General features: G+C 46.5%; 1 protein-coding gene across 1 annotated transcript in view; it reads left to right on the forward strand.

The window, feature by feature from the left end:
• The window catches only part of ARG1 (arginase 1), a 334,173-nt gene that overhangs the window by 277,064 nt on the left and 30,493 nt on the right, over nucleotides 1-26,616 (forward strand). Inside the window, exon 5 of the mRNA XM_069607405.1 lies at nucleotides 16,596-16,690. Within this exon, the coding sequence (XP_069463506.1) occupies nucleotides 16,596-16,690 (95 nt within the window). The remainder of the gene's footprint in view (nucleotides 1-16,595; nucleotides 16,691-26,616) is intronic.

Raw genomic sequence — 26,616 nt, forward strand, 5'->3', positions numbered from 1 at the left:
CGCTACCCTTACAAGATCTAACCTACTGGAAGAAAAACCTAAGAAGACCAATACTAGACTCATTCATACACTGAAATTCTCCAGTCAGAGTTACCAGATCAAGAGAATAATCACCAAGAATTGGGACCTCATCAAAGCTGACTCCAATCTCAACAAGTTATTCCCAGAACCGCCAATGTTGGCATATAAGAGAGGAAAGAACTTGAGGGACAGTTTGGTTAAAGCAGAAAAGAAAACATCACCAGCACAAACGACTTTGAGAAAACAAAAACCTGGAACTTACCCATGTCTACACTGCCAGCATTGCTCTAATATAATTAAGGGTGAATACATCCGACACCCCAGCAATGGTAAAAAAATATTCCTATCAGATCATGCTACTTGTGACAGCAAAAATATCATCTATGCTTTAAGATGTCCCTGTGGGAAATATTATGTAGGCAAAACCATCAGGAAAGCGAAAGAACGCTGGACAGAACATAAGTCTAATATCAGAACACAGAATGACAAGTCACCAGTCTTTAGACACTTCAAGGAGAATGGCCATAACATCGCACAACTCAGATGGGTTATTTTAGAAACTGTACATTCCCTGTCAAGAGGAGGAGACTTTGCTAAGAAGTTAGCACAAAGAGAACTGTACTGGATCCACAAACTGGACTCGGTTAACCCTAAGGGTCTGAATGAAGATTTTTATCTAGGGCCCTTCCTTTGAATCGCCTTCCTTCTAAGCTTTACGTACTGCTAGCTTTTGAGCTTAAACTTAGGTTATTACTTCCCCCTATAGTTACTATTAGTTAGCTTAGGGTTCACATCTGGGCTAATCATATCCATTTCTCAACAGATTGTGCACTCATTAGACATGAGGCAGAGTACAACGTGCCTTGTTGATCAGATTGATATTACTTATTCATTGTATTTTTATGTATGTTTTTTTTCCCCCGTGTTTACATTTTTCAATGTATAGGTTTTCTATGTATAACATGACATACCTGGCTACTAATGCATTTACATCTTCCTATGATTATGTCATACAAATATTCGGGCTATGGATCTTGAAAGGTTCATTGACACTAGTTCTTTAAGTACACTCCCATTCATACAACAAATATTTGGGCCATTCTCCTTTGAAAGTTCCATGACAATAGTTTTTGCATTACATCTCTGGGTAGACCCCCCTCGAACGTGCTTTCCCGTGTTCCCTGACCGAATCAGTCACTCTCAACAGACGTGCATACAGTGTTTACTTGTATATAATGACGTCACTACAATGACGCATATATTAGCCGCCATCTTTGACGGTGTTTGAAGCGACTGCTCGTTTTCTCTTACCTGTTTTTCCTGCCTTACTAAGATCACAATAAGTTTTTCTAGGACAGGGCCTCACTACTTCAATTTAACCCTGATATATACTTATGTAATTGTATCAGTTGCTCTATTTGTAACTGACTTAACAGACGTGTATAAAGTGTTGACATTGGCGACGTCATGCGTTCTACGGTGCGCTGCAGCGTAATGACGTCACAACAATGACGTATATATTAGCCGCCATTTTTTAACGGTGGTTTATTGCGACTACTGGTTTCCGTTGCACTTACCTGGCTTACCTACCCTACTGTGACCACAGTAAGTTACTCTAGAACAGGGCTTCGCTACTTTCACTCAACTCTGACGTATATTCCTGAAACTTTTTAATCGTTCTATTTGTAACGAGTGGCGTCTTCATTTTGTAGGAACCGCGCACAGATTGATATTACTGCCTTCCATTGACATCAATATGACACCTGAACCTTTCTGAGCTTCAGATGCTAGCGATTTCGGTTTAACTAAGTAAGTCCACAGATTCTTCTCCTACCCCTACCCACTCCAAACCACAATGCTCCATTAGCAATCTTTGCCTCTTTTTGTTACACTATAGGGGATTCAGACAGCTACACCTTGTTGGGATGACACACTTATGCAACAACTTGACCCAGTTCATCCTTTAATATAACATACGGTATGTCTTTTACATCTTCTACATTTAATACACCTAGGGGTATTTGTAACTGTTCTTTTTATAAATTACAATTGTCTGATAGAATGATGACACTGCTAAAATGATACTAACTCTAGCTCCTTGTTGCTTTATAACTAGATTGTGGACTCTTATAGTGGGTGAGCCACTTCCTGCTTTAAAAATGCATATGATGATTGGATAATTTACTGTCCCTGTACAATTAGTCTATGTTATTATCATGTAAACTGAAATTATTATTATTTTGTATATATTTCTCTAGAGTTACTGTGATTGACACAACGAAAAACAACAGCCCCTGATGAAGAGAACATTTTTTCTCGAAACGCGTTGGGCATTTGCTCTTTAAAAATAAATCCTGATTGGACAACCAACTCTCTTTTGAACTGATTAATAGACTTTGACGTTAAACGGATACTGTGAACTACCTTGTTGCTCAATTGTATCTTATTTTGAATTACTATGTTGTTACATTTAACTTTCAATTGATTTACTCTATGTACTCCTATTCCCCTCTTGGGAATATACCTTCATTCAGCTTGTTTAAGCGATTAATAGAGTGCAGGGGACGGGAGTTCTCTTTCACTCGAATTTTTTAACAGAAATGTTTTGATCTTTTTGCAGAAGGACATGTAGGAGGGCTCTTATTTGATGTTGTGGGGAGTGTGTTCTAGAGGGTGGGAGCGATGACTGTAAAGCTAGATCCTCCTGCCTTTTTCCTGGAGAACCTTGGGGTGTTTAGGGAGGTAGAGGAGAAGGAGCGCAGGCTACGTGCAATGGTTTTCTTTGTGACATGATGGGTGAGGTAGGGTGGGGCAGTGTTGTGTATGCAACAATGGTTGATGGATAGGATTTTAAACTCTATGTAAGCCTGAACTGGAAGCCAGTGGGCTTCGTGTCTCACCTTGGAGATGTGGTCATAGCGGTTCTTCCCCTATACTGCTCTGAGGGTGTTGTTTTGGATTAGCTGCAGTTATTTTATGTTTTTTGAGGAGGTACCTGCAAGGATGGCGTTGCAGTAGTCAAGTTTGCTATCTATGATGGCTATGGCTAGTGTAAGGCAGTTGTCACTGGTGAGGATTTTTCTGGATAGATAAATGAGATTTGTTGAGTAGGCTGTGGATGAGGCGACAGCCTTGACATGTTTGAGCATGTTGAGTTCGGCGTCGAGGTATACCCCTCAAGTTTTGATATGGCCGGAAACAGGAGTAGTGTTGCCGTCGATGCAGAAGGAGGAGAAGGCGGGGTCAAGGTGTTTGAGGCCAGAGGGAGAGCCAACAATGAGTAATTCTGTCTTATCATCGTGAGGCATAGGTGGTGGTTTGCCATTCGTGCCTGGATAATGCTGAAGATCTGGTTGACATTGTCAGAGTCAAGTTCGTAGTTGCCCGTGAGTTTGAGGAGGCCCTGTGTGCTACCTGTGAAGTTGGTGTAGGGAATGTTTAACCTGCGTACCATCCACGAAGTTGGTGTAGGGAATGTTTAACTTATCCAGTTGTTCGAAGAGTGGCTTGGTGTACATGTTATAGAGTGTGGGTGAAAGGGAAGATCTTTTGGGGATGCCAAGGAGAAAGGGGTGGGATCCGCAGATTCTGACCCAGCAAAGACCCTGGAGGTGCTTTCACGAGTCTTTTCTCAGCAAAGTCAGTTATTTTGTTGATTTTCTCTAGTTTGTAGCCTTTTCTTGGAGAATCTTGTTTAATCTTTTCATCTTACCCTATTGCAACAGGTTTTTCTTTCTAGCTGCAGTTCCTTTTTGCTGCATGGAAGTTTCCGTTTGGGGTGGTCTTTGTTACACCCTTTACCTGATCGATACCGCCTTGTTGGACAGATCCTTCAATGGTTGAGGGACTGATTGAGACTAAATTGGTTAATCAGACTTATTCTTACAGTGCTTTGAACCTAAACGTCACCAGCATGAAGCACTAATTCTAACATCATTATAATCATTACTATTGTTAGTAATAATAGCACTACTACTATGCCTACCACTATTAAGACCCAGACATACTTTAAACCCTTATTGTCTACTGGTGTGATCACAATGCTAGAGTGATAAGCAGGCCCTATGGGTCATTTACCCAACTCCTAAATCTAATTAGAAACAATGCCTGAGACATAGTGAAGTTTCCTGCAAGCTCAAATAGACCGTCATCACTGCTCCCTCAATGGACTGGATGCATATCCTGGTGAATCGACTGTTACTACACACCTTTCTGCTCACATTGAGCTACATGGATAATGCAGTGACATCTTAACCTCTTTGATGTTTACATGGCCTCCATGAAGATCCTTAGCAGTTATCAAATTGCCTGCCACATTTATCATGACGAAACTGAGCTACTCCTTAAGCTCTGCAGTGTGATGGTAACCAAGACTCTGAGGATTGCCAAGCACCTCTGCCTGAATGCTTCCAAGATGAAGTTTCTGCTTATGCGTCCAGTTGATTCCCTTTGCGTATCATACTCATGAATGCCATCTTTTGGCCTTCCCCCATAGTGAAGCGCAAGTTGTAAAACGTGGGCTCGCCACCTACAATGCAATGGCCTCTCTTCCATGCCTCAAGTGAAAATGGCAACAAAGTCAGCCTTCTGTTTCTCTAGGCTTACACAGGAACTTCCACTTTTAATGGTATCACAAAGGATTGGGACGGTTCTTGTAGTTGTCTTTCTCAAGCTGGTAGTTATGTCAGACGGTGCACTATAAACCTTCACAGCCTGCAGTCAGCTACAAACAATGCTGCCTGTTTTCTCTTTTGAAAGAGAAATTAACTGAATCCCACAGGTCCATATAAACTTTACGTTAGTTACCGATTAGACAACATTGTGACATCAAGATGAGCCGCAAAGCTATCCAAGCTCTAAACCGGCAAACTAAGTACAGGCAGATGTCCCCATTTGTTATTTTTAGTTATTTGATATAGTGTGTACCTAATTCCAAGGAGCAACAGAGATCATTTTAGAGAGCAAGTATTTTAACATGTTGCACCCTGCATTACAGTCAAGTGACACTGGCAGATGCACCCACATCCAATAGAACCTTGGCAGCAACTACATGTGAGAGAGCGAGGCGGTCACGCCCCATCATCATCATCCTTTTGGCATACTTCTTGGTCCATTTGCCACCATTCCCACCTGCATTTAAAAAAAAGGAAACAGGTGATCCAGCAGCCATTGCCATCCAACGTCTACCTCTCCCTTACTGGCCCTTACTCATGTCCCAGCACTCAGGTCACATGATGCTGGAAGAAGTATTGCCATCCACCTGGCACCCTGGCAGCATTACCAACGAGCCTGCGAGGCAAATTGGCACCATCATCCATTCTTGTGCAGACCCCCTCGCTCCACCTGTCACTGGGCTCCATTGCAAAAAGAAAGGAAACGCGGTCCAGAAGACATTGCAGTCAGAGGCCTAGTGCTCCCTGATTTGCCCCTGCATCCCAGTGCCTGATGCTGGAAGAGGTATCCCATCTAGCAAGTACCTTGACAGCAATACCAGGAAGCAGGCGAGACAGGCAGGTACCATGATCCATCCATCTGCAACCCTTGCTCCATGTGCCACTGGCCTACCTCACAAGAAGAAAGGAAACAGGTGGCCTGCTTGCTATGGCCGCCTGAGGTCTGCTGCTCTGTTATTGGCCCCTACTATCAAGTGACCCTGAATCCTGGTGATGTGATGCTGCAAGAAGTATCTCTGTCCATCCAGACAAATTACAGCACTACAAAGTGAGGCCAACAGACACCACCATCCATCCTTGTGCCATAACCTGCCACTCACTTCATCAGCTCCTCGACACCCACAAGATGATAGGAAACAGGCCAGCAGACAGCTATTGCCATCCCAGGCCTGCCACTCACGTATTGGTCCTTATGATTGGGTGACCCTGCATGCTGGTCACCTGATGTCGGAGGAAGTAGCCCTGCCCAACTGGGCCTTTGACACCACTGTGAATTAGCGAGCTATGCACAATCAACCACCCTTATGTCCCCCGCTCCCTCCATCTGCACCTGCTGAGCTCCTCAAGACTTAGGAAACAGGTGAACTGGTGGCCATAGGCATCCAAGACCTTCTGCTCTGTGATTGGCCTGGCTGTTGTATGACACTGCATCCACATCCCTCCAATGTTGGGCCTCCCAACATCACAAATGCTGGCCACCCACAGGCAATTGAATCCAGACTAAATGATACACCCGTTTGGCCTTGTTCAGGCCTAATAGTGCCGAGGGCCACAAAATATGTCCTTGTAGCACTCCTCTCACTTCTAACACAGGGGACACTCCCCCTGTGAACACTCGGGTCCTCGTCCCCTACCTTAAACCTCTTCCATAACAACCGTGCCCAGCTATCTGCTCACCATCCTCTTGCATCTTCTCCCGACTAGCCTCTTTCTCCTCACTGTCAGAGCCTCCATGTATCCACAAAAACCATGCCTCTGCTCCTCCAATCCGCTGCACGCTCTCTTCCCATCCCAGTCCTCCTTACAACACTAGTCCCCGTCATTCCTTTCACACTCACCCTGCACACTCAAACTTAAAATAACCCACTTGTCTCCCCATGGACACCCACCTCCCACTCACTCCAAAGGCTTAAAGTGAGTTCAATGTGTGAGTGAGGGTGTGGAGTGTCTAATCCGATTATAATTTAACCTCCTTCCTCACTTAGTTCTTTGATTTCTATAAACCAAATTGTCTGTGATGGTCATCGCCAAAAAGTGGATTCGACCTCTTGACACTGCTACTCTGGTTGCCCTCCAGACTGACTTTGCTACCTTCTGTGACTCTTCTCAACTAAAAGGAAGAGGTGGCCTCTCGGTCCCCCGACCAGAAGGCCTTCTCCTGGAATTGAAACCATGAAACCAGTGGAATTATGGAAGACCTGCTAGCCAGTGTCTGTGCCTTTTCTAACCCCAGATGCCTTCCCTCTGAATCACTCTGCTCACCCTTGATGGCAAGCCATTGTGTGAATATTTAAATAGATATTTATGTACTTGCTGGCCCATGGCTTTAATTAACTCTGTATGTATGCATGTCTCCCTGTCACCAATTGTCCCCCTTTCAGTCCTAGCCCTTTACCCCTGCACTTTCCACGTCACATCTGTCAACATAATCATCAAATCTATTTAAAGCCGCCCTAAAAAGAGGAGCAGCCTCTGCTTCCCGTTTGTTGTTCTATGTACTTCATGTCTGGCAGAAATTTCAACAATAAATCTACCAAATAAATAGAAAACAAATGAGGTGCTCTATATAAAACAGTGTGCTGTTTGGCATCAGGTGTAGACTGTTCGAAAGAAATCACAGTGCGACAGGGAAGGCAGTCGTTGCCTGCTATTGGAAATAGCGAAGAGCCACTCTAGATGTAAATAGTGCTCCCACTTTCCCAGTAGACCAGACGCCTAAGAGTAGTTGCCCACAACCTGCTGACTATCTACCAGCCGAAGTGTGCTCATTTTGAGGATGTCTATCCACTATCAAGGCTTCCCCCTCTTGAAGCCTCTAACACGGCATCTCTGCTTCGAACTTTCCAAATCGTGGCTCCACTGGAGGAGCAGGAGTGCCAGGTCCACTGCAGGAGCAGCGGACACCCCCAGGAGATGAGGCCGATGTTCACGCATTCACCTGGTAAGCGTGTGGATTAAACATCAACTCGTCACTTGAAACGGCAGAATCTTTCCATAAATCACCTAAACGCACATTATACAGTGCGTGATCACAAGAGGTGTATTTATTTTCAAAATTCCGAATTTCAAAGCCATTTCTCCATTTGATGCAGAGATCCACCTCTGCGCCCACGATTGTTCACCACAAGGTTGCACTTCACAAGATGGCCGCCCCAGAATCGAATCTCCAACCCACAGCCTAATCCCCATCCAGGTTGGGTTTCCAGATGCCTGATTGGTTGCTCTGCCCGATTTTTGTACCTATCGAGCACCGGCAGGTGTAAGCCGGCCCACCGTCACTTAGGCCCAGGGAAACAAAGCCAGCACCTGTCCCCAGCCTCACTTTCTAAATCGTGGCTCCATTGGACGAGCAAGAGTACCAGGTCCACTGCTGGAGCAGCGGCACACCCAGGAGATGAGGCCGATGTATACACATTCACCTGGTAAGCGTGTGGATTAAACATCAACTTGTCACTTGAAACGGCGGAACCTTTACATAAATCACCTAAACGCATATTATACAGAGCGTGATCGCAAGAAGTGTATTTATTTACAAAATTCCGAATTTCGAGGCCATTTCTCCATTTGATGCAAATATCCACCTCTGCGCCCACCATTGTGCACCACAAGGTTGCACTTCACAAGATGGCCGCCCCAGAATCGAATCTCCAACCCACAGCCTAATCCTCACCCAGGTTGGGTTTCCAGATTCCTGCTTGGCTGCTCTGCTCGATTTTTGCACCTATCGAGCACCGGCCCACCATCACTAAGGCCCAGGGAAACAAGGCCAGCACCTGTCCCCAGCCTGTCTGCAGCTGTACATGCCGTCTGCCAGACCCCCTGGTCAACGCGGCCCAGCTGCCTCGACACTCTATCCAAAGGTAATTTTTAAACTAACAGCATTGCTGTGCTTTACCATGCGAACGTCTGCGTCTATCACAATGCAGCCCATAGGCATCCACGCCTACCCTTCTGTTACCGCCCAAAACTGATTTGCACACACCGCCTTATGTACGTACGCCTGTGGGCCCCACCTATTACTGCCAGTATCTTGCTCTGTGCGATTACGACTCGACGAGACTATACAGCCTCACGCCCTGCATACCGCATCCTTCGCTAGCACTCAACTGCATGACCCTACCCGCCATTGATTGCGCACTTACTGCCTCTGTACTACCTACCTCCTATTGTCGCAGCGTCCACAAGCTTCGCCTCACAGCCTGCTTGAACTCATGTAACTCTGTGTCTTCACCATATCGTACCATCTGGCCTTGCAGGTGCGTGGACTTTTAATCTCCCTCTGCCTTTTGATGCCTGTACTGTGTCTTGACACCCATACTATGCCCACTCTGACCTGAGTCCTCCATGCAAGCCTAATCTCAGTAAATCTATATTAAGTGGATATTAGCCAAGCCATGCAAAGTTAATTCTAGCCTACCCCTGAAAACTGATTTTATCCTGCAATAACAAAATTGATATTAGTATATCTCTGCAAAGTGATTTCAGCCTACAACAACTGAAGGGGTCTTCACTGTCTGCGCTCCACTCCAATGAGTAATTAAGACTGTTAGAGTCGAATGAGGTTGAAACCAAAACACTGTTACAAAGTCACTTGAAGTTTTTATATATATGATTTTAGTCAGACGTATGTCATACAATGTATGCCTATGGACATAAGTTTCACAATTTGTGATTTAGGAAAAAAGTAAGACATCAAATTTCAATGGGAAAGGCAAACGTACCGATTGTGATTCCAAATATAAACAGAACAAGAGAAATTATATTATAACACAACACAAACCAACAATGAAAAAACCTTTACAGCTTCACAGGTTGTGATCCCAAAAAGTATTTAGAACATAAAGGGCCTCATTACGAGTTTGGCGGCAGCCATGGTGCTATTAGCTCCATGGCTGCCACCAAACCGGGCTCCTTTACCGGGGTCCCAGAATGGGGAATTACCGGGCCATTCCGAGTTCGGAGGGCCCGGTAATTCCTCCCTCTGGGAACCCGGGCCCGGACCTTCCCCATTCCCATCTGAGCCCCCATAGGTCTCAATGGGAATGGGAGAGGGAGCTAACAATGGGCCGATTACGAGCGGCCCGTTGTTAGCTCCCTCTTCCCCTCGCGGGACCCGGTAAAGACACCTTGTTTTACCAAGCGTCTTTACCGGGTCCCGCGAGGGGACCGCGTAATTTTGCGGGACAGGTTTAACGGGTCCGCTTCCATTAGCGGAGCCCGTTAACCCGTTCCGCGAACCTCGTAATGAGGCCCAAAGTGTCAACAAAAACCGTTGACACTTTATGTTCTAAATACTTTTTGGGATCACAACCTGTGAAGCTGTAACAGGTTTTTAAAACATATTTAGAACATAAAGTGTCAACAAAATGACCCACGCCACGGAAATAGCTCATATCCTAACCTCAGACAATCTTGACCTCCTAGCGGTCACAGAAACCTGGCTAAACGATGCAGCAGGCCCAGCATTGTCTCTGGCCATCCCAAATGAGTACCAACTCCTAAGAATGGACAGACCTAACGCCAGAGGAGGTGGCTTAGCCATCATTGCTAAATCTAATATGGAACTAAGACTCATAACGTTACCACCTCTAAAATCATGTGACCTACTATCTGCTAAACTGTCTATATCCCATGCCACACCTTGACTATCTACCTCATTTACAGGCCATTAGAGCCCTTAGGCTCATTTGAAGAGGATATCTCCAGCCTGATAGCTAACAACACTAAAGAATCATCTCAGTTAATGATCCTTCGTGACCTCAACTTAGGACTCAATGGCCCCGACGACAAACAAGCACAAGCTATAACCACCATGCTCAACGAACATGGGCTATCCCAAAAAGTCCTCGCCCCTACCCATGACAAAAGCAGGACCCTTGGACTGGGTAGCTACCTCTACTTGCCCTACCAAAATTACTAAAATTACCCCCCAAACCTGGACTGACCGTTTCTTGATTGAATTCAACCTAACACTTAACAAAGAAGTAAACAAAGAAAAAATAATGGCATCCCCTCTCCCTACCAGATCAAGAAAAAACATCACAATGAACAACATCCTACCGTGTCTCGTTCCAGTGATTAATGCCTTACCAAGCTATTCTAGCCCAGATACACTGGTTGACAAGTATAATGCAGCTATGACTAAAATCCTAGACACCGTTGCCCCACTCTAGAACTGTAAGAGTAAACAACAAGCTCACCTGAAAACCTGGTTTACCCTTCTCCTAAAAGAACTCAGACTGGAAAAAAGGAAGCTATAAGCTATATGGCATCACACCCCTACGGATGAAAACAAACTAAAACTCAAAATCCTTGCCACTAAATACAAAAACAAAATCATCCAAACCAAAAAAGATGTTTATAACAAAAGGATTTCTAAAGCATCCTCCAACACTAAGGAACTATTTACGATTCTATGCGAATTAGAATCCCCTGTACATCCACCGAACAATCTACCCAAAGATAAACAATGGTGTACTAACATTCAAAATGCCTTAGCAAACAAAATAAAAACACTGCAAACCAAAATTGCGCTAAAAAGAGCCTCACTCCCACCTACGGAAACCCAGACGGCACCCCCTCCCAGTAACAAACCTGACCTAGTAGCGCTCAAATTTTCAAAAATTTCTATCCATGAAACAGAAAGAATTATTGCCTCACTAAAGCCCTCAAACTGCAAAGGTGACAGCTGCCCTGCCCAAATAATCAAGGATGCAGCCAGAGAGTTAGCTGCCTTCATCACTAAACTCATTTATGCTTCCTTTAGGTCAAGCATGGTCCCAAGCAGTTTAAAAGAATCCTAGGTCCTTCCACTCCTGAAAAAACAAACCTTAGACCCATCCATCCCAACTAATTACAGACCCATTACCACTGTCCCCTTTCTCCTGAAGATAATTGACAGAGTGGCCTACCTACAAATTCAAAAATACCTCAAAACAAACCAACTATTAGGCTCTCGCCAATCGGGGTTCACCCCAACATGTCACAGAGACAGCCCCATTAGATCTTAAAGCCCAAATCGATGAACTTAACAATAAAGGAAACATAGCCATTCTACTCCTCCTTGATCTGTCGGCGGCCTTTGACTTGGTGGACCATGCAGTTTTATGTAAACACCTAGCATGGGCTGCCCACTTTTCAAGTGAAGCTATAGCTTGGGTCCAATCATTTCTCGATAATAGAAGCATGAGAGTCTTCTCCCGGGTAGGCTCTGCAGACCCAGTCATAACAACATGTGGCGTCCCCCAAGGTTCTTGTGTCTCTCCACCATGTATAATATCTTCACTAAGCCTCTATTTGACAAATTGGACAGGCTGGTCATCACCTACACAAATTATGCAGACGATACCCAAAAATGTATCCCCATTATGGGCAATTACATGTCAGATACAGCCTTAGTGAATGTAATCTACATCCTCATTCAGGCTTGGATGGCAACCCATGGCCTCTGCCTGAACGACGATAAAACTGAGATCCTAATCCTTGGCTCAATCAAAAAAACTTAATGACAACTGCAATGCCTTCAACATCGAAGGCAACATAATCATAGTTGCCAAAGAAGTGAAGACTCTAGGCTTTTACCTGGACTCCACACTCTCCCAAAGAAAACAAGTAAACTCCTTGGCCTCTTCCACGGCTTACACGGGCAAACTCATCAAAGCATGTGGACCCTTCCTGTCACCAACTAGCTGTATTATTCTAACCAATGCCCTCATCCTCTCCAAATTGGACTACTGCAATGCACTCTATGCAGGAGCTAACAAATACATCACAAATGCGCTTAGAACGGCCTTCAACCTCCCTAACAGAGAGCACATCTCCAACGCCAGAAGAAGTCACAATTGGCTAAAAATCACCAATTGGATCCTCCCCAAAATGGTCACCTTAACCTTCAAATGCCTAAATAACGCAACACCACCATATCTGAAGGAAAGAATAAACAGAAAACCTACTACACGCCCAACCAGAACAGCCAACTCCTACTGTCTTCAATTGCCCAGATTCTGCCTACAAGAAACAGGCGGAAATAGCTTCCCAGTAAAAGCAGCCCAGCATTGAATGCTCTACCAGTCGAGTTAATAAGAGACCAATCTTACAACAGTTTTAGGTGCAACACCCACAATTGGCTACGTCATAACGATCAATAAATCATAGCCACATATGCTCACCTTTACTCTTTCTGACTCAGGCAGTAATCAGCTACCAACGACTTTAACTCATGCATATGCACATATCGGTAACCATGCTAATTGTAGCTATTACTGAAACTACCCTTACACATGTACATACCTGTAATTGTGTAAATTGTAACTTTATATGCACCTGTATATATTTATCCATGTAAATGTAACCAAGCCATAGGTAATCTTGTTATGCTGTGAGCCCAGCTACCTAAGGATTCAGGGCGCGCTATAAATAATAAACAAACAAACAAACAAAACAAACCTTTGCCTATAAGGTGCAGAAGAGAACTGAAGACTAACCTGTTCTTCATTGCTTATGGAACCCTAGGCTGTCCCTCTTATTTTCCATCCCTATGATTGGTTATCAGCCCACCACCTTGTTCTCCTAGACACCTTCAGTGCTGCGATGCAACCTCCCTGCGCTGCCAGATCTATATAAAAACCGCAAATAAAAAAAATAACTATATGATTCTCTGAATCTAGTCTCTCGCCCTTAAAGACATGTCAATGCAATATTTGTTTCTATAAGCAATTGAACTTGACAAGCATCACCTTAGTACTGGAAACACGAGTATTAAGGGAAGAGGACCTATGGAAGCTGATCGGACTCATGATGATCCAATCTTTGTCTATCACCAGAAGAAAAGACTGGCTAGGCTGCACTGCCTGGGGACCTTCGACCCATAGACTTCTCATGAGAACATCCTGCCAAACCATAGTAACAAGCAATGACCCACTTGGCCTAAATCCCTCCACAGATGTACACACATCATGCACTATAACAAATACATGTTACCTGTCATCCAGCAGAAAATGCAGTGGAAAACTGATCCTGACTGCAAAAGGTACCTTAAGTTAATAACTGCACAGTTATCATTCTTCCAAGTCTGTAAGGCATTGTGGAATGTTGCAAACAGAAATGCAGTGCAGCACGGCCCAGTAAAAGGCAAGCTAAACAGAAAGTGCCTCGCTATTGCAAGGAGATAGCCAAAGGAAGAAATTGAACTTGTATCAAAGAATATGAAGGAGGCTCCTGGACCTAATGTAAATATTGAACTTGTGCTTGGCCTGCCCAGCCCATGTTTTGTAAACTTGTATGTATTGTTGTGCTACAGTAAATCCAAGAAATATGTGAATATAAAAGATCTTCATTTTGTGAGTGAAATATTTTGTCTTTACCAAACATTATCAGGACATGCATCGTCAACCACAGGACAGGCAAGCACATCACTCACTACATCTTGCTGCTGCTGCTGCTTCTCTCACCGTTGGTGGGTCAGCATTTTACTCTGAGAAGGCACCTGTGTGTCCTGCTTTCTATCTTGAACACAGGCATGCCCCAATCTTAGGGGGAATCCATCTCTACGGCAGAGGCACAGGCATGGTAGGCCGGGCGGGCAAGGCCAACCCACACTCTGTAAAGACGCAGCCAGCACTGCTGAGTGGGCATGCACAGATGTCAATGTCGCTGGTCTCCCACACTACCAATGTATAACATTCAAATCTTTGAAGGCAGGAAGCCGTGTGTCTGAACACTAATGGAATGAAGTCAGAAATATGTGAGCATGGTTTCCAATCAGTTGCATATATTTAAATCCTGCATCAATATGTTATTCAGTATGTGAGTTTAGATATGATATGATAGGTTATTTATAACGCGCTTAATACCCAGAGCTTTCTAAGTGCGGGCCTGGGATTCGAACCTGTGTTGCTCCGTGTCGTCTTGCTTCCAAGGCGAGCACGTTGCCCCTAAGCTATCCTTCCGAGACAGATGTAGAGGTTAAAAGCCAGGCCCATAACCAGAATTTTATTTTGGGTGATCATGATCCCTGGTAGAACAAGAAAACAAAAATGGAAGATATGGGGTGAGATTGCTGTTAAATACTTTGCAATATGGTGAGATAAAACACCCAATACATTTGTTCATTTCCTGTGAATATTAGTAATGTGTTTCTCCTAAGAATATTTGCAAACATCATAGGCAAATGATGTATTTATAAGCACACTCCAAACAATAGAGAGGATTTAAGTAGGATTTAGGTAGTATGGGGTGCTCTCTGGCTCCTCAGTGTATCCAGGAAGCTGCCTCCTCAGGATCCAGGAAGCTCGCCCTACTTCCGGTCTCCATGGAGCGTTAGAGTCGGAGGCCTTGAGAGCAGCTACCTCGGCAGTGTGTAAGTGTCCGTATGTATGTGGGGGAGTGTCTGTAAATGCATGCATGTGAATGAATGCAGTGTGAATTCTGTGTCTGGGTGCGAGTGCACGTGTGAGTGAGAATGAAGGGGGAATGTTCTGGGTTCTCAAGTAAATGAGAGACAAGCTGTATGGGTGTGTGTGTGCGTGTGACTGGTAGGCGCATGTGTCAATGTACGCTAGGGTGAGGCACAGGGTAGCATTGGACAATTCACATTTTTTGGCACAGGCATGCCATGATTTACTGCCATTTTTGGGCAAAGCCATCTTGATGAGCGTTATTACATGGAGAAGCGGATGGGGTTAGGGTTAGGGTTAATGTTAATGTTAATGTTAAAGGACATTTGTACCGCGCACTATCACCACTGGAGTGGTCCCCTGACGCTCTGGCGGCCCTGAAGGAGGGGGTGGGGGGATTAGCGGGAGGAAGCTGGAAAAGTGCAAGAGAGCAGTGATGTGCGGTTGGCGGCCTCAGCCCGGTGGGTCCGTTGGCTGGGCCTGGGGTGGTTGCGGCCGGTAGTCGTCGTGTACTGTTGTGCGAGCCTATGTGCGTTTTTTGTTTTGTTGTTGCAATGGAGTGATGTTTGTGCGGCTTGTTGTGCTGTAGGTTTGTGGTTGTGTTTGGTGTATGCAGAGAGGGAAATTGTTAGTTCAATTGGTTAGTTGGCATCTTTATCCTGGATTGAGGCGCTGGGCTTCTGTAGTTTCCCAGGTAGGGTTCGGGAGCGCCCCTGCGCCTTTGTCCTGATCTGGGTCGGACCGGCCTTCAAGGTCCCTTTCACATCTGGACCCCTCCTCCCCCAGCCTCCCTCGCAGCCCTACCTGACTTCCCTTCACGCTCATACTGCTAGTGCACCTGCGGTGGAGGGAGTGTTCTACAATGGGGCTGACAACCTGATCCTTTCACTCTGTGGCATGAGATTCTGCACTCACATTAAGGGCAAAGCCAACAGGACGAGTATAGTGACATGGGGGAGGGCCTGTTTCCCTAATGTGTTCCTGGTTCCTGCCCCATGTGGCTGGTTGAGGGGCTAAGGGAACCCCAATAGGATGGCCAATAGAGGCAGTCTCCCTGGAGGAGATACCACAGGATTACCCGTCAAGCAACAGATTTATTTCCATCTATTTCGGGCGATTAAATGCTAGGCAGAAGAGCACGTTTCTACTTCCGGTCTAGTTGGTGTGGGATTATTTTCGTTTCCTGAGCATTACTGCCTGCCAGTGTCTACACTGATGATTTATTTATTTTGAAGATCTGTGTTTTAACCCCTACGTGTAGTTCGTACACATTTTGTGATCACCAGCAAATCCATCGAGTTGCCTGTGCCTCGACTCCCATATGAACCAAAATGCGGCTTAACAATGATATTATCGTGTCCTTTGTAAAGAGGTGGACTTGAGACAGTTTGTATTAAGACCTGGGAAGCTTGAAGACAGTCTAGCATAATACTGCACAGCTCGTATGTCAGGAACTACCATGTATGTGATGGAGTGACATGGAGCTAACACTGTTCACTATTTTTAGATGCCTAATTTACCAGGATTCTCTTGGGTGAAACCCTGTCTGTCTGCTAAAGACATTGTATACATTGGACTTAGAGATGTGGACCCCGGAGAACAGTGAGTACATTCCTTTTTACAATAATAGATCAAAACAAATGTGTCTTACATGCGCTTGATAACTTTAGTCCAGCATCAATTTTAATGGGGAGTTATTTTGCATGTTTTTGGATTCACGACTATTTATTAGTTCTAAATGCATTTGTTTTTTCGAAGGTTTAAATATTGCTAACTAAATACATGCAAGATAGGTTTAGGAGTTTTAGGAGTAGGTATATGCCTTCTTCATGTACCTAAAGCAGGCATGTGACTTTGTAAACAGAGTGAAGCAATGGTGAGAACAAACTAAGGACAGACTCAAGTGCAGGTCTCCTCAACCGGATGAAAAAAACTGTAAAAAGATACAAGCAGAGCTCTGAGACAAGGACTAAACGGAGAACACGCATTTCATGTACAACTCATATTAGGGCTTCTGGGCAAGAACTGTGGAACAATCGTACCTTTTGCAAATATTGACACTCATTTGAGTAGAAATAAAATGATACTTCTCACAAGGCCTCTGGTTGCCTTCACCGAGGACCTTTTTATGGATGACTGTCTCAGTGAGGGCAGGGGGGGTGGGGGAGGGGCTTTGTCAGTTGACCGCAAGTCTGCTTCTCCTCCTTCAGTATGGCCATGAGTAGAGCTCAAGTTCCTCTTCTGCATGCACCTCCTGCAATGGGAAATAGGCTGTCTGACAGTGTATTTCACATTGCTAGTCTACTCCCCTTTCATCCCCCTGGAGTGTCCTGTCCTGGGGCCAGGTGGATTGTGTTCATCCACAAATCCTCCCCACATTGGCTTCTACTAACAGCAGTAGCTCTGGCCACTGCCTGGGATGTAAGGACATGTCTCCCATATGGGTCCTGACTCGGAGTACTCTTTGGCTTGGCAGCCTAAGGCAGGTGAGAGGGACTGCTAAGGGAAAGTGGTTTTGCAGGAGGAATGAAAGGTGGGGTTGTTGGGGTACGAACGATGCAGTCCTCTGAGCTTTCCTCTCTCCGCTCACGTGGTTTCATTTTTCCTGAATGCTGTCTGCTGCGTTAACAAGTAGTGTTGCCGGCTGTAGCCCCTTGCATCCTTCTGTTGATGCACCTCAGACATGACTTGGGGTTCGAGTATTGGGATCACATCACACCAGTACCTCTGTAAGTGTCCCTTCTGTCTCGCATAGATCGCCCAACCAGGATCCTGACAATGGGGCAGGTGAGCCGCTCGGGACAGGCAATCGGGCACCACATGGAATGAGAAGAGTTGCACAGCCAGGATCCACCTCAAAATCCTGTGATCCAAGTCCTTAAGATGGCAGAGCCACTGTAGTGGAGTGTAGTTGGTGAAGAAAATGAACACTTCCAATAGATAATACCGCAGGGACTACACTGTCCATTTGTTCACCAGACACATTTTCAATGGTGGAGTGGGGGACTTTGTGCAGCAAGATCCTACTGATGAACACCACAGGTTGAAAGTCTTCCGGTGTTCCTTAAGACAATACAGGCCCCAAAGCACATCCAGAAACACCCATCTGAAGGAAGGAGAGTTTGTCAAAGATAGCACAGTGTAAGACTAGATGCTGAGAAATCGCCTCCTTCAAACGCTAAAATGGCAACTAAGCTGTCTGATCGGAGTATCGATCATCTGTATGGTTAGCTTTCAGGGTGTCCGTCAGGGAGGCAAAATGGGGCATGAATTGACTGTAGTATCCTCCAAATATCAAGAATGTGCAGATCTCCCTCTTGGTTCTGGGCAACAGTATTCCCACAATGGCAGTCACTTTGTCGACTTGGGGTCATATTAGTCCATGATCGACTGGATGTCACAGATACTTTGTCTGAAAATCAGCCAAGAAGGTATTTTTTGGGTTGATTCTCAACTCATGCTGCTGGAGGGTCTGAATGACATTGGACAAATGGGTTATGTGTGCTTCCCATGAAGTACTGAAGAGGATGTCCTTGTCTAGATATGCTGCTGCAGAGTGTTGGTGGGGTCTTAATATTCTGTCCATCCATCATTGAAATGCTGCGGAAGCCTCCTGTAACCCAAATGGTAACACTTTGAAATGATACAGCCCTCAGGGGCTAGCAAAGGTAGTCTTCTCCTTGCCTTGAGCTCTTAATGGGATCTATCTACAAATATCCCCTTGGTGAGGTCTATCGTATGGATGTACCTGGCAGTTCCCACTTCTTCCAACAGTTCATCCAGCCAGGGCATTGGATATGCTTCACATACAGAGACCTTATTACTTTGACTGAAATCCATACAAAACCAGGAACATCAATCAGGGTTTGGGACCAACGCTATCAGAGAACACCAAGGACTATTCGAAGGTTTGATGATATTGAGTTGAAGCATGGTGTCTATTCTATTTCTTGCTACACCAGTTAATGCTTGGCTTTGGCATTGCCATATGAATGCTGTCGTCTACATACACCCGCCAGAGTCTTTATTTCATGTTCTACCAGGTGCCTTTTTCCTAGTAAGTTCGAAAAGACATCCTTATTCTGTTACAGTTGTTGCTGTAGTTCTGTGATCTAGTCCTGATAAAAGGCCTCTCCAGGTTTTATTTCCTGGAGTTGTGCAGACTGGTTTATAGGACACATTTCAGGGTATTCAACTTGTTGTGGGTTGGACGCATTGCTATCTGGCAAGTGTGTGAATGCCCTGGCTTTTTTTAATTGTCATTAAATAAAATGAGGCAGGTAATTCCATCTCCGAAAGGGTAATCTGCTGATCAGATCCCCCGATCACAAACTCCATGCCGAAAGCATACAGGTGCATCTGGGTCCTACCAGTAGCACAGAGCAGGTTCACATGTCACAGTTACCCATTTGACAGATGCAGTGACAGCTAAGTCTTTGCAGCGCAAAAGCTGAATTTCATATATGCACACCTGTACCAAAACTATGATGATTATAATCACCCCATGATGGAAGAATAAACTCTAAAATAAAGCTATGCCTGAGTTAAGGCATGGTACATAGCATTACTTCGATCATGGTCACCACATCCAAATTCTTATCACAGGTGTCAGCTCTGCTGTAAAAGTTGATGTGTAGTCTGGGCTGACGGGTTGAGACCAGGCAGGACAGAAACCTGAATGGACATGCCTCTTTGTTGATCTCCTTGTGATGGCAGGGAAGCACCTTCTGCCAGAGACAGCTGCCCAGCAGGCAGCTCCCCTGAGCACAGACATCAAACAAGCACACTCATTTAAAAGGAGGGGCCTCAACTCCAGGTGCTGCACTTGTTCTCAGTGAGAAGGGAAGGGATGGGACGTGATTAGAGCAGATAGAAGGGCTCTATTCAATGAAAGGAGACTACTACAATGTTCCATATCTCTGCCTATCCCTCTGTATTCTGCCCACGCCACTTCCTGTAGCACAAAGCACTTTGGTTGTGATGTCAGAAGGGCAAAGTCCACTCATTTCAAGAACCGGGATTGGACCACTAATGCAGGCTAGCTTTAGTCCAATCACATGCAGTCTTTTGCCTTTAAAATAAGAGTCTCCCACCACTACTTAGATTCTCTCTGGAATAAAACCTGAGAAGAACTCACTGGACCCCCGTTGGAAAAGTTGCACTTCCCTGGGGTGAAGAAGGCGCTCTCCAAGAAGAGGCGAGCTCTGCTCCCTACTAACTCCCAGGGCACTTTTGGGGGTGATTTTTTCCTGTGGACCAGGACCTTCCACTTTGCTCCAGTATCTCCTACAGCTAAGAGTGCAGACACGGAATAGAACCATCCTGCACTCTAGTCCCGCGAGTGCGCCTCACAGCATCCGGAGGACTATACCAGCTGAAGCTTCCAATTCTGCTGCACCGAACAGGTTGCACCGTGTTCCCTGCATCTAGAACTAGGAGGAATATGCTGACATTTCTGCTCCTCCACCCATCAGAACAGTATTACCCAAATTGACCTTTTGCACAATTGACCATATATATATTTATATTATTTTAGTTATTTTATAAATGTATTGGGTTGATTTTGGATTATAAATGATATAAGGGGATTGGGTGGGGGGTTGCAGGGGGTTTTGGATTGGGTTGGGGGTAGTGGGGGGGTTTCCCCCCGCATATATGTCCTAATTAACCTTCTAAATTAGGTCAATTCTCCCGAGGTCAATTGTGAAAAGGTCAATTAGTATACAGCTATCAGAACTATATCGCTTGCATATTTTGATCACAGCACATACTGACACTGCACAGTGCAGAAAATCTACAGACCAACCATCACTGCACATCTGGCGGATAATCTGGTTGTGATAAAAGAAAACAGGCCACCTCAGTACACAGCCAAATAAGCATGTTGGCCAATGTTTGGTCCTCATTCCTAGATGTTAATGTCACATGTTGCCAGATGAAGACACTAAAGAACGTGCTCCTGATAAAGGATTGACTTATTTAACTCTTCAGGACAATCTTAGAAGTGACGAATACTCAATGTGTTTGACCACTCACTAGTCCTCCGAGGTGATGCGCCGTTCCTTGTTTATATGTAGGGTAACCTGGGCTGCTTATTTCCTCTCGCAGACCATGCATGCTGTTTGTTTATTGTTAAGTGCTGTGCTTTGAGGCCATACACACTTTACAAAGGGGGAAAACCCATACTCAGATCAGAAGTTCTCAACCCAAATTGGTGTGTTGCACATCATCTGTCCGATACCACAAGCACAGCCATACGTGTGTCAGACTCATTGGTTGTCATGAGATGTATCTTGGGTCTCTAGGCACCATTAACTGGGGAACCACATCTAGGCAAACGTATACCACTTAGAATGACTTTACAACAATTGAGAGTGATGGATGCAAAAGCTTTGCATTAATCATAACCACTGGCAATCACTCTGGCCTGCCTTTCATTCCATAATTTTTTCAGCATATCATGCTAATTTAGAAGGGGTCAAATAAGACTTGGTGCCTTGCCAAAGTGGGCAGTCGTTCCCAATCTGCTACGTCCTGCCTCATCTGTGCAAGCATGCCCAGACATGGGGCATCTTCTGTGAAGTGCAGTTTGAGAATATAGACGCAGTAAGTTACTGACATTTTCCCACCCCCAGTGTTTGCCGTAGAACACAGGTAGGTCAACCCTATAACACATATATTGGTACGAGGAGATGCATCCAGAATAAAGTCACTGAGACAAAAAGCCACAAAGTGTTTGCATTACATAGCAACGAGATGACAGATGGTTCCTCAGCAAACAATGCTAGCCTGTGTAATGTAGTAATGAACACAATCATTGGGAAATGTGGTCTTTAATTTCAGTTTCAGAACTCTGAATTCATTGTCATGTGCCTTCATGGAAAGCCACGACAATGTAATACAAATACAGACATGTTTTGATGTGCTCTACAGTATATAGAATTAAAAATTGGGAAGAAGGCCCCAGCCGATCAGGCGTGCAGGACCACAGGATGAATCTTGCAGTATAAAACCGCGCTCCATCATGAGATGCCCCGAGTCTCCTTCTGTCGCCCATGTCTCTGTGCGCCGGCGATTTCCCCGCCACCTCTCCCACCCACATCGTACTCAGGGCAGTCTCTGTGAGTTCCAACCTGCATCTTACCTGCTCCACAAGCCTCTGCTCCCACTGCACACGGATCTTCATCTGGCACCACATCCTGCATCACGGATACGGAAGACACTGCCTGGATTCCTGCTTCCAATAACACCCATAGCAAAGGGCCTAATCAGCCAGAAACTGCATCCGGGTTGGGCTTCCCTCGGATCTTCATCTGGCACCACATCCTACATCACGGATACTGAGGACACTGCCTGGAGCCCTGCTTCCAATAACACCAACAGCAAAGGGCCTAATCAGCCAGAAACTGCATCCGGGTTGGGCTTCCCTCGGATCTTCATCTGGCACCACATCCTGCATCACGGATACGGAAGACACTGCCTGGAGCCCTGCTTCCAATAACACTCATAGCAAAGGGCCTAATCAGCCAGAAACTGCATCCGGGTTGGGCTTCCCTCGGATCTTCATCTGACACCACATCCTGCATCACGGATACTGAGGACACTGCCTGGAGCCCTGCTTCCAATAACACCCACAGCAAAGGGCCTAATCAGCCAGAAACTGCATCCGGGTTGGGCTTCACTCGGATCTTCATCTGGCACCACATCCTGCATCACAGATACTGATGACACTGCCTGGAGCCCTGCTTCCAATAACACTCATAGCAAAGGGCCTAATCAGCCAGAAACTGCATCCGGGTTGGGCTTCCCTCGGATCTTCATCTGGCACCACATCCTGCATCACGGATACGGAAGACACTGCCTGGATCCCTGCTTCCAATAACACCCATAGCAAAGGGCCTAATCAGCCAGAAACTGCATCCGGGTTGGGCTTCCCTCGGATCTGCATCTGGCACCACATCCTGCATCACGGATACGGAAGACACTGCCTGGAGCCCTGCTTCCAATAACACTCATAGCAAAGGGCCTAATCAGCCAGAAACTGCATCCGGGTTGGGCTTCCCTCGGATCTTCATCTGGCACCACATCCTGCATCACGGATACTGAGGACACTGCCTGGAGCCCTGCTTCCAATAACACTCATAGCAAAGGCTCTAATCAGCCAGAAACTGCATCCGGGGTTGGGCTTCCCTCGGATCTTCATCTGGCACCACATCCTGCATCACGGATACTGAGGACACTGCCTGGAGCCCTGCTTCCAATAACACCCACAGCAAAGGGCCTAATCAGCCAGAAACTGCATCCGGGTTGGGCTTCCCTCGGATCTTCATCAGGCACCACATCCTGCATCACGGATACGGAAGACACTGCCTGGAGCCCTGCTTCCAATAACACCCACAGCAAAGGGCCTAATCAGCCAGAAACTGCATCCGGGTTGGGCTTCACTCGGATCTTCATCTGGCACCACATCCTGCATCACAGATACTGAGGACACTGCCTGGAGCCCTGCTTCCAATAACACCCACAGCAAAGGGCCTAATCAGCCAGAAACTGCATCCGGGTTGGGCTTCACTCGGATCTTCATCTGGCACCACATCCTGCATCACAGATACTGAGGACACTGCCTGGAGCCCTGCTTCCAATAACACTCACAGCAAAGGGCCTAATCAGCCAGAAACTGCATCAGGGTTGGGCTTCACTCGGATCTTCATCTGGCACCACATCCTGCATCACGGATACGGAAGACACTGCCTGGATCCCTGCTTCCAATAACACCCATAGCAAAGGGCCTAATCAGCCAGAAACTGCATCCGGGTTGGGCTTCCCTCGGATCTTCATCTGGCACCACATCCTGCATCACAGATACTGAGGACACTGCCTGGAGCCCTGCTTCCAATAACACCCATAGCAAAGGGCCTAATCAGCCAGAAACTGCATCCGGGTTGGGCTTCACTCAGATCTTCATCTGGCACCATATCCTGCATCACAGATACTGAGGACTCTGCCTGGAGCCCTGCTTCCAAAAACACTCATAGCAAAGGGCCTAATCAGCCAGAAACTGCATCCAGGTTGGGCTTCCCTCGGATCTTCATCTGGCACCACATCCTGCATCACGGATACGGAAGACACTGCCTGGAGCCCTGCTTCCAATAACACTCACAGCAAAGGGCCTAATCAGCCAGAAACTGCATCAGGGTTGGGCTTTCCTCGGATCTTCATCTGGCACCACATCCTGCATCACAGATACGGAAGACACTGCCTGGAGCCCTGCTTCCAATAACACCCACAGCAAAGGGCCTAATCAGCCAGAAACTGCATCCGGGTTGGGCTTCCCTCGGATCTTCATCAGGCACCACATCCTGCATCACGGATACTGAGGACACTGCCTGGAGCCCTGCTTCCAATAACACCCACAGCAAAGGGCCTAATCAGCCAGAAACTGCATCGGGGTTGGGCTTCCCTCGGATCTTCATCAGGCACCACATCCTGCATCAAGGATACGGAAGACACTGCCTGGAGCCCTGCTTCCAATAACACTCATAGCAAAGGCTCTAATCAGCCAGAAACTGCATCCGGGTTGGGCTTCACTCGGATCTTCATCTGGCACCACATCCTGCATCACAGATACTGAGGACACTGCCTGGAGCCCTGCTTCCAATAACACCCACAGCAAAGGGCCTAATCAGCCAGAAACTGCATCCGGGTTGGGCTTCCCTCGGATCTTCATCTGGCACCACATCCTGCATCACGGATACGGAAGACACTGCCTGGAGCCCTGCTTCCAATAACACCCACAGCAAAGGGCCTAATCAGCCAGAAACTGCATCCGGGTTGGGCTTCCCTCGGATCTTCATCAGGCACCACATCCTGCATCACGGATACGGAAGACACTGCCTGGAGCCCTGCTTCCAATAACACTCATAGCAAAGGGCCTAATCAGCCAGAAACTGCATCCGGGTTGGGCTTCCCTTGGATCTTCATCAGGCACCACATCCTGCATCAAGGATACGGAAGACACTGCCTGGAGCCCTGCTTCCAATAACACTCATAGCAAAGGCTCTAATCAGCCAGAAACTGCATCCGGGTTGGGCTTCACTCGGATCTTCATCTGGCACCACATCCTGCATCACAGATACTGAGGACACTGCCTGGAGCCCTGCTTCCAATAACACCCACAGCAAAGGGCCTAATCAGCCAGAAACTGCATCCGGGTTGGGCTTCCCTCGGATCTTCATCTGGCACCACATCCTGCATCACGGATACGGAGGACACTGCCTGGAGCCCTGCTTCCAATAACACCCACAGCAAAGGGCCTAATCAGCCAGAAACTGCATCCGGGTTGGGCTTCCCTCGGATCTTCATCAGGCACCACATCCTGCATCACGGATACCGAAGACACTGCCTGGAGCCCTGCTTCCAATAACACTCACAGCAAAGGGCCTAATCAGCCAGAAACTGCATCTGGGTTGGGCTTCCCTCGGATCTTCATCTGGCACCACATCCTGCATCACGGATACGGAAGACACTGCCTGGAGCCCTGCTTCCAATAACACTCACAGCAAAGGGCCTAATCAGCCAGAAACTGCATCAGGGATGGGCTTCCCTCGGATCTTCACCTGGCACCACATCCTGCATCACAGATACGGAAGACACTGCTTGGAGCCCTGCTTCCAATAACACCCACAGCAAAGGGCCTAATCAGCCAGAAACTGCATCCGGGTTGGGCTTCCCTCGGATCTTCATCAGGCACCACATCCTGCATCACGGATACGGAAGACACTGCCTGGAGCCCTGCTTCCAATAACACCCACAGCAAAGGGCCTAATCAGCCAGAAACTGCATCCGGGTTGGGCTTCCCTCGGATCTTCATCAGGCACCACATCCTGCATCACAGATACTGAGGACACTGCCTGGAGCCCTGCTTCCAATAACACCCACAGCAAAGGGCCTAATCAGCCAGAAACTGCATCAGGGTTGGGCTTCCCTCGGATCTTCATCAGGCACCACATCCTGCATCAAGGATACGGAAGACACTGCCTGGAGCCCTGCTTCCAATAACACCCATAGCAAAGGGCCTAATCAGCCAGAAACTGCATCAGGGTTGGGCTTCACTCGGATCTTCATCTGGCACCACATCCTGCATCACAGATACTGAGGACATTGCCTGGAGCCCTGCTTCCAATAACACTCATAGCAAAGGCTCTAATCAGCCAGAAACTGCATCCGGGTTGGGCTTCACTCGGATCTTCATCTGGCACCACATCCTGCATCACAGATACTAAGGACACTGCCTGGAGCCCTGCTTCCAATAACACTCATAGCAAAGGCTCTAATCAGCCAGAAACTGCATCCGGGTTGGGCTTCACTCGGATCTTCATCTGGCACCACATCCTGCATCACAGATACTGAGGACACTGCCTGGAGCCCTGCTTCCAATAACACCCACAGCAAAGGGCCTAATCAGCCAGAAACTGCATCCGGGTTGGGCTTCCCTCGGATCTTCATCAGGCACCACATCCTGCATCAAG

This window comes from Ambystoma mexicanum, chromosome 4q (assembly GCF_040938575.1).
Source record: "Ambystoma mexicanum isolate Mex_15411 chromosome 4q, UKY_AmexF1_1, whole genome shotgun sequence".
NCBI classification, from domain to species: domain Eukaryota; kingdom Metazoa; phylum Chordata; class Amphibia; order Caudata; family Ambystomatidae; genus Ambystoma; species Ambystoma mexicanum.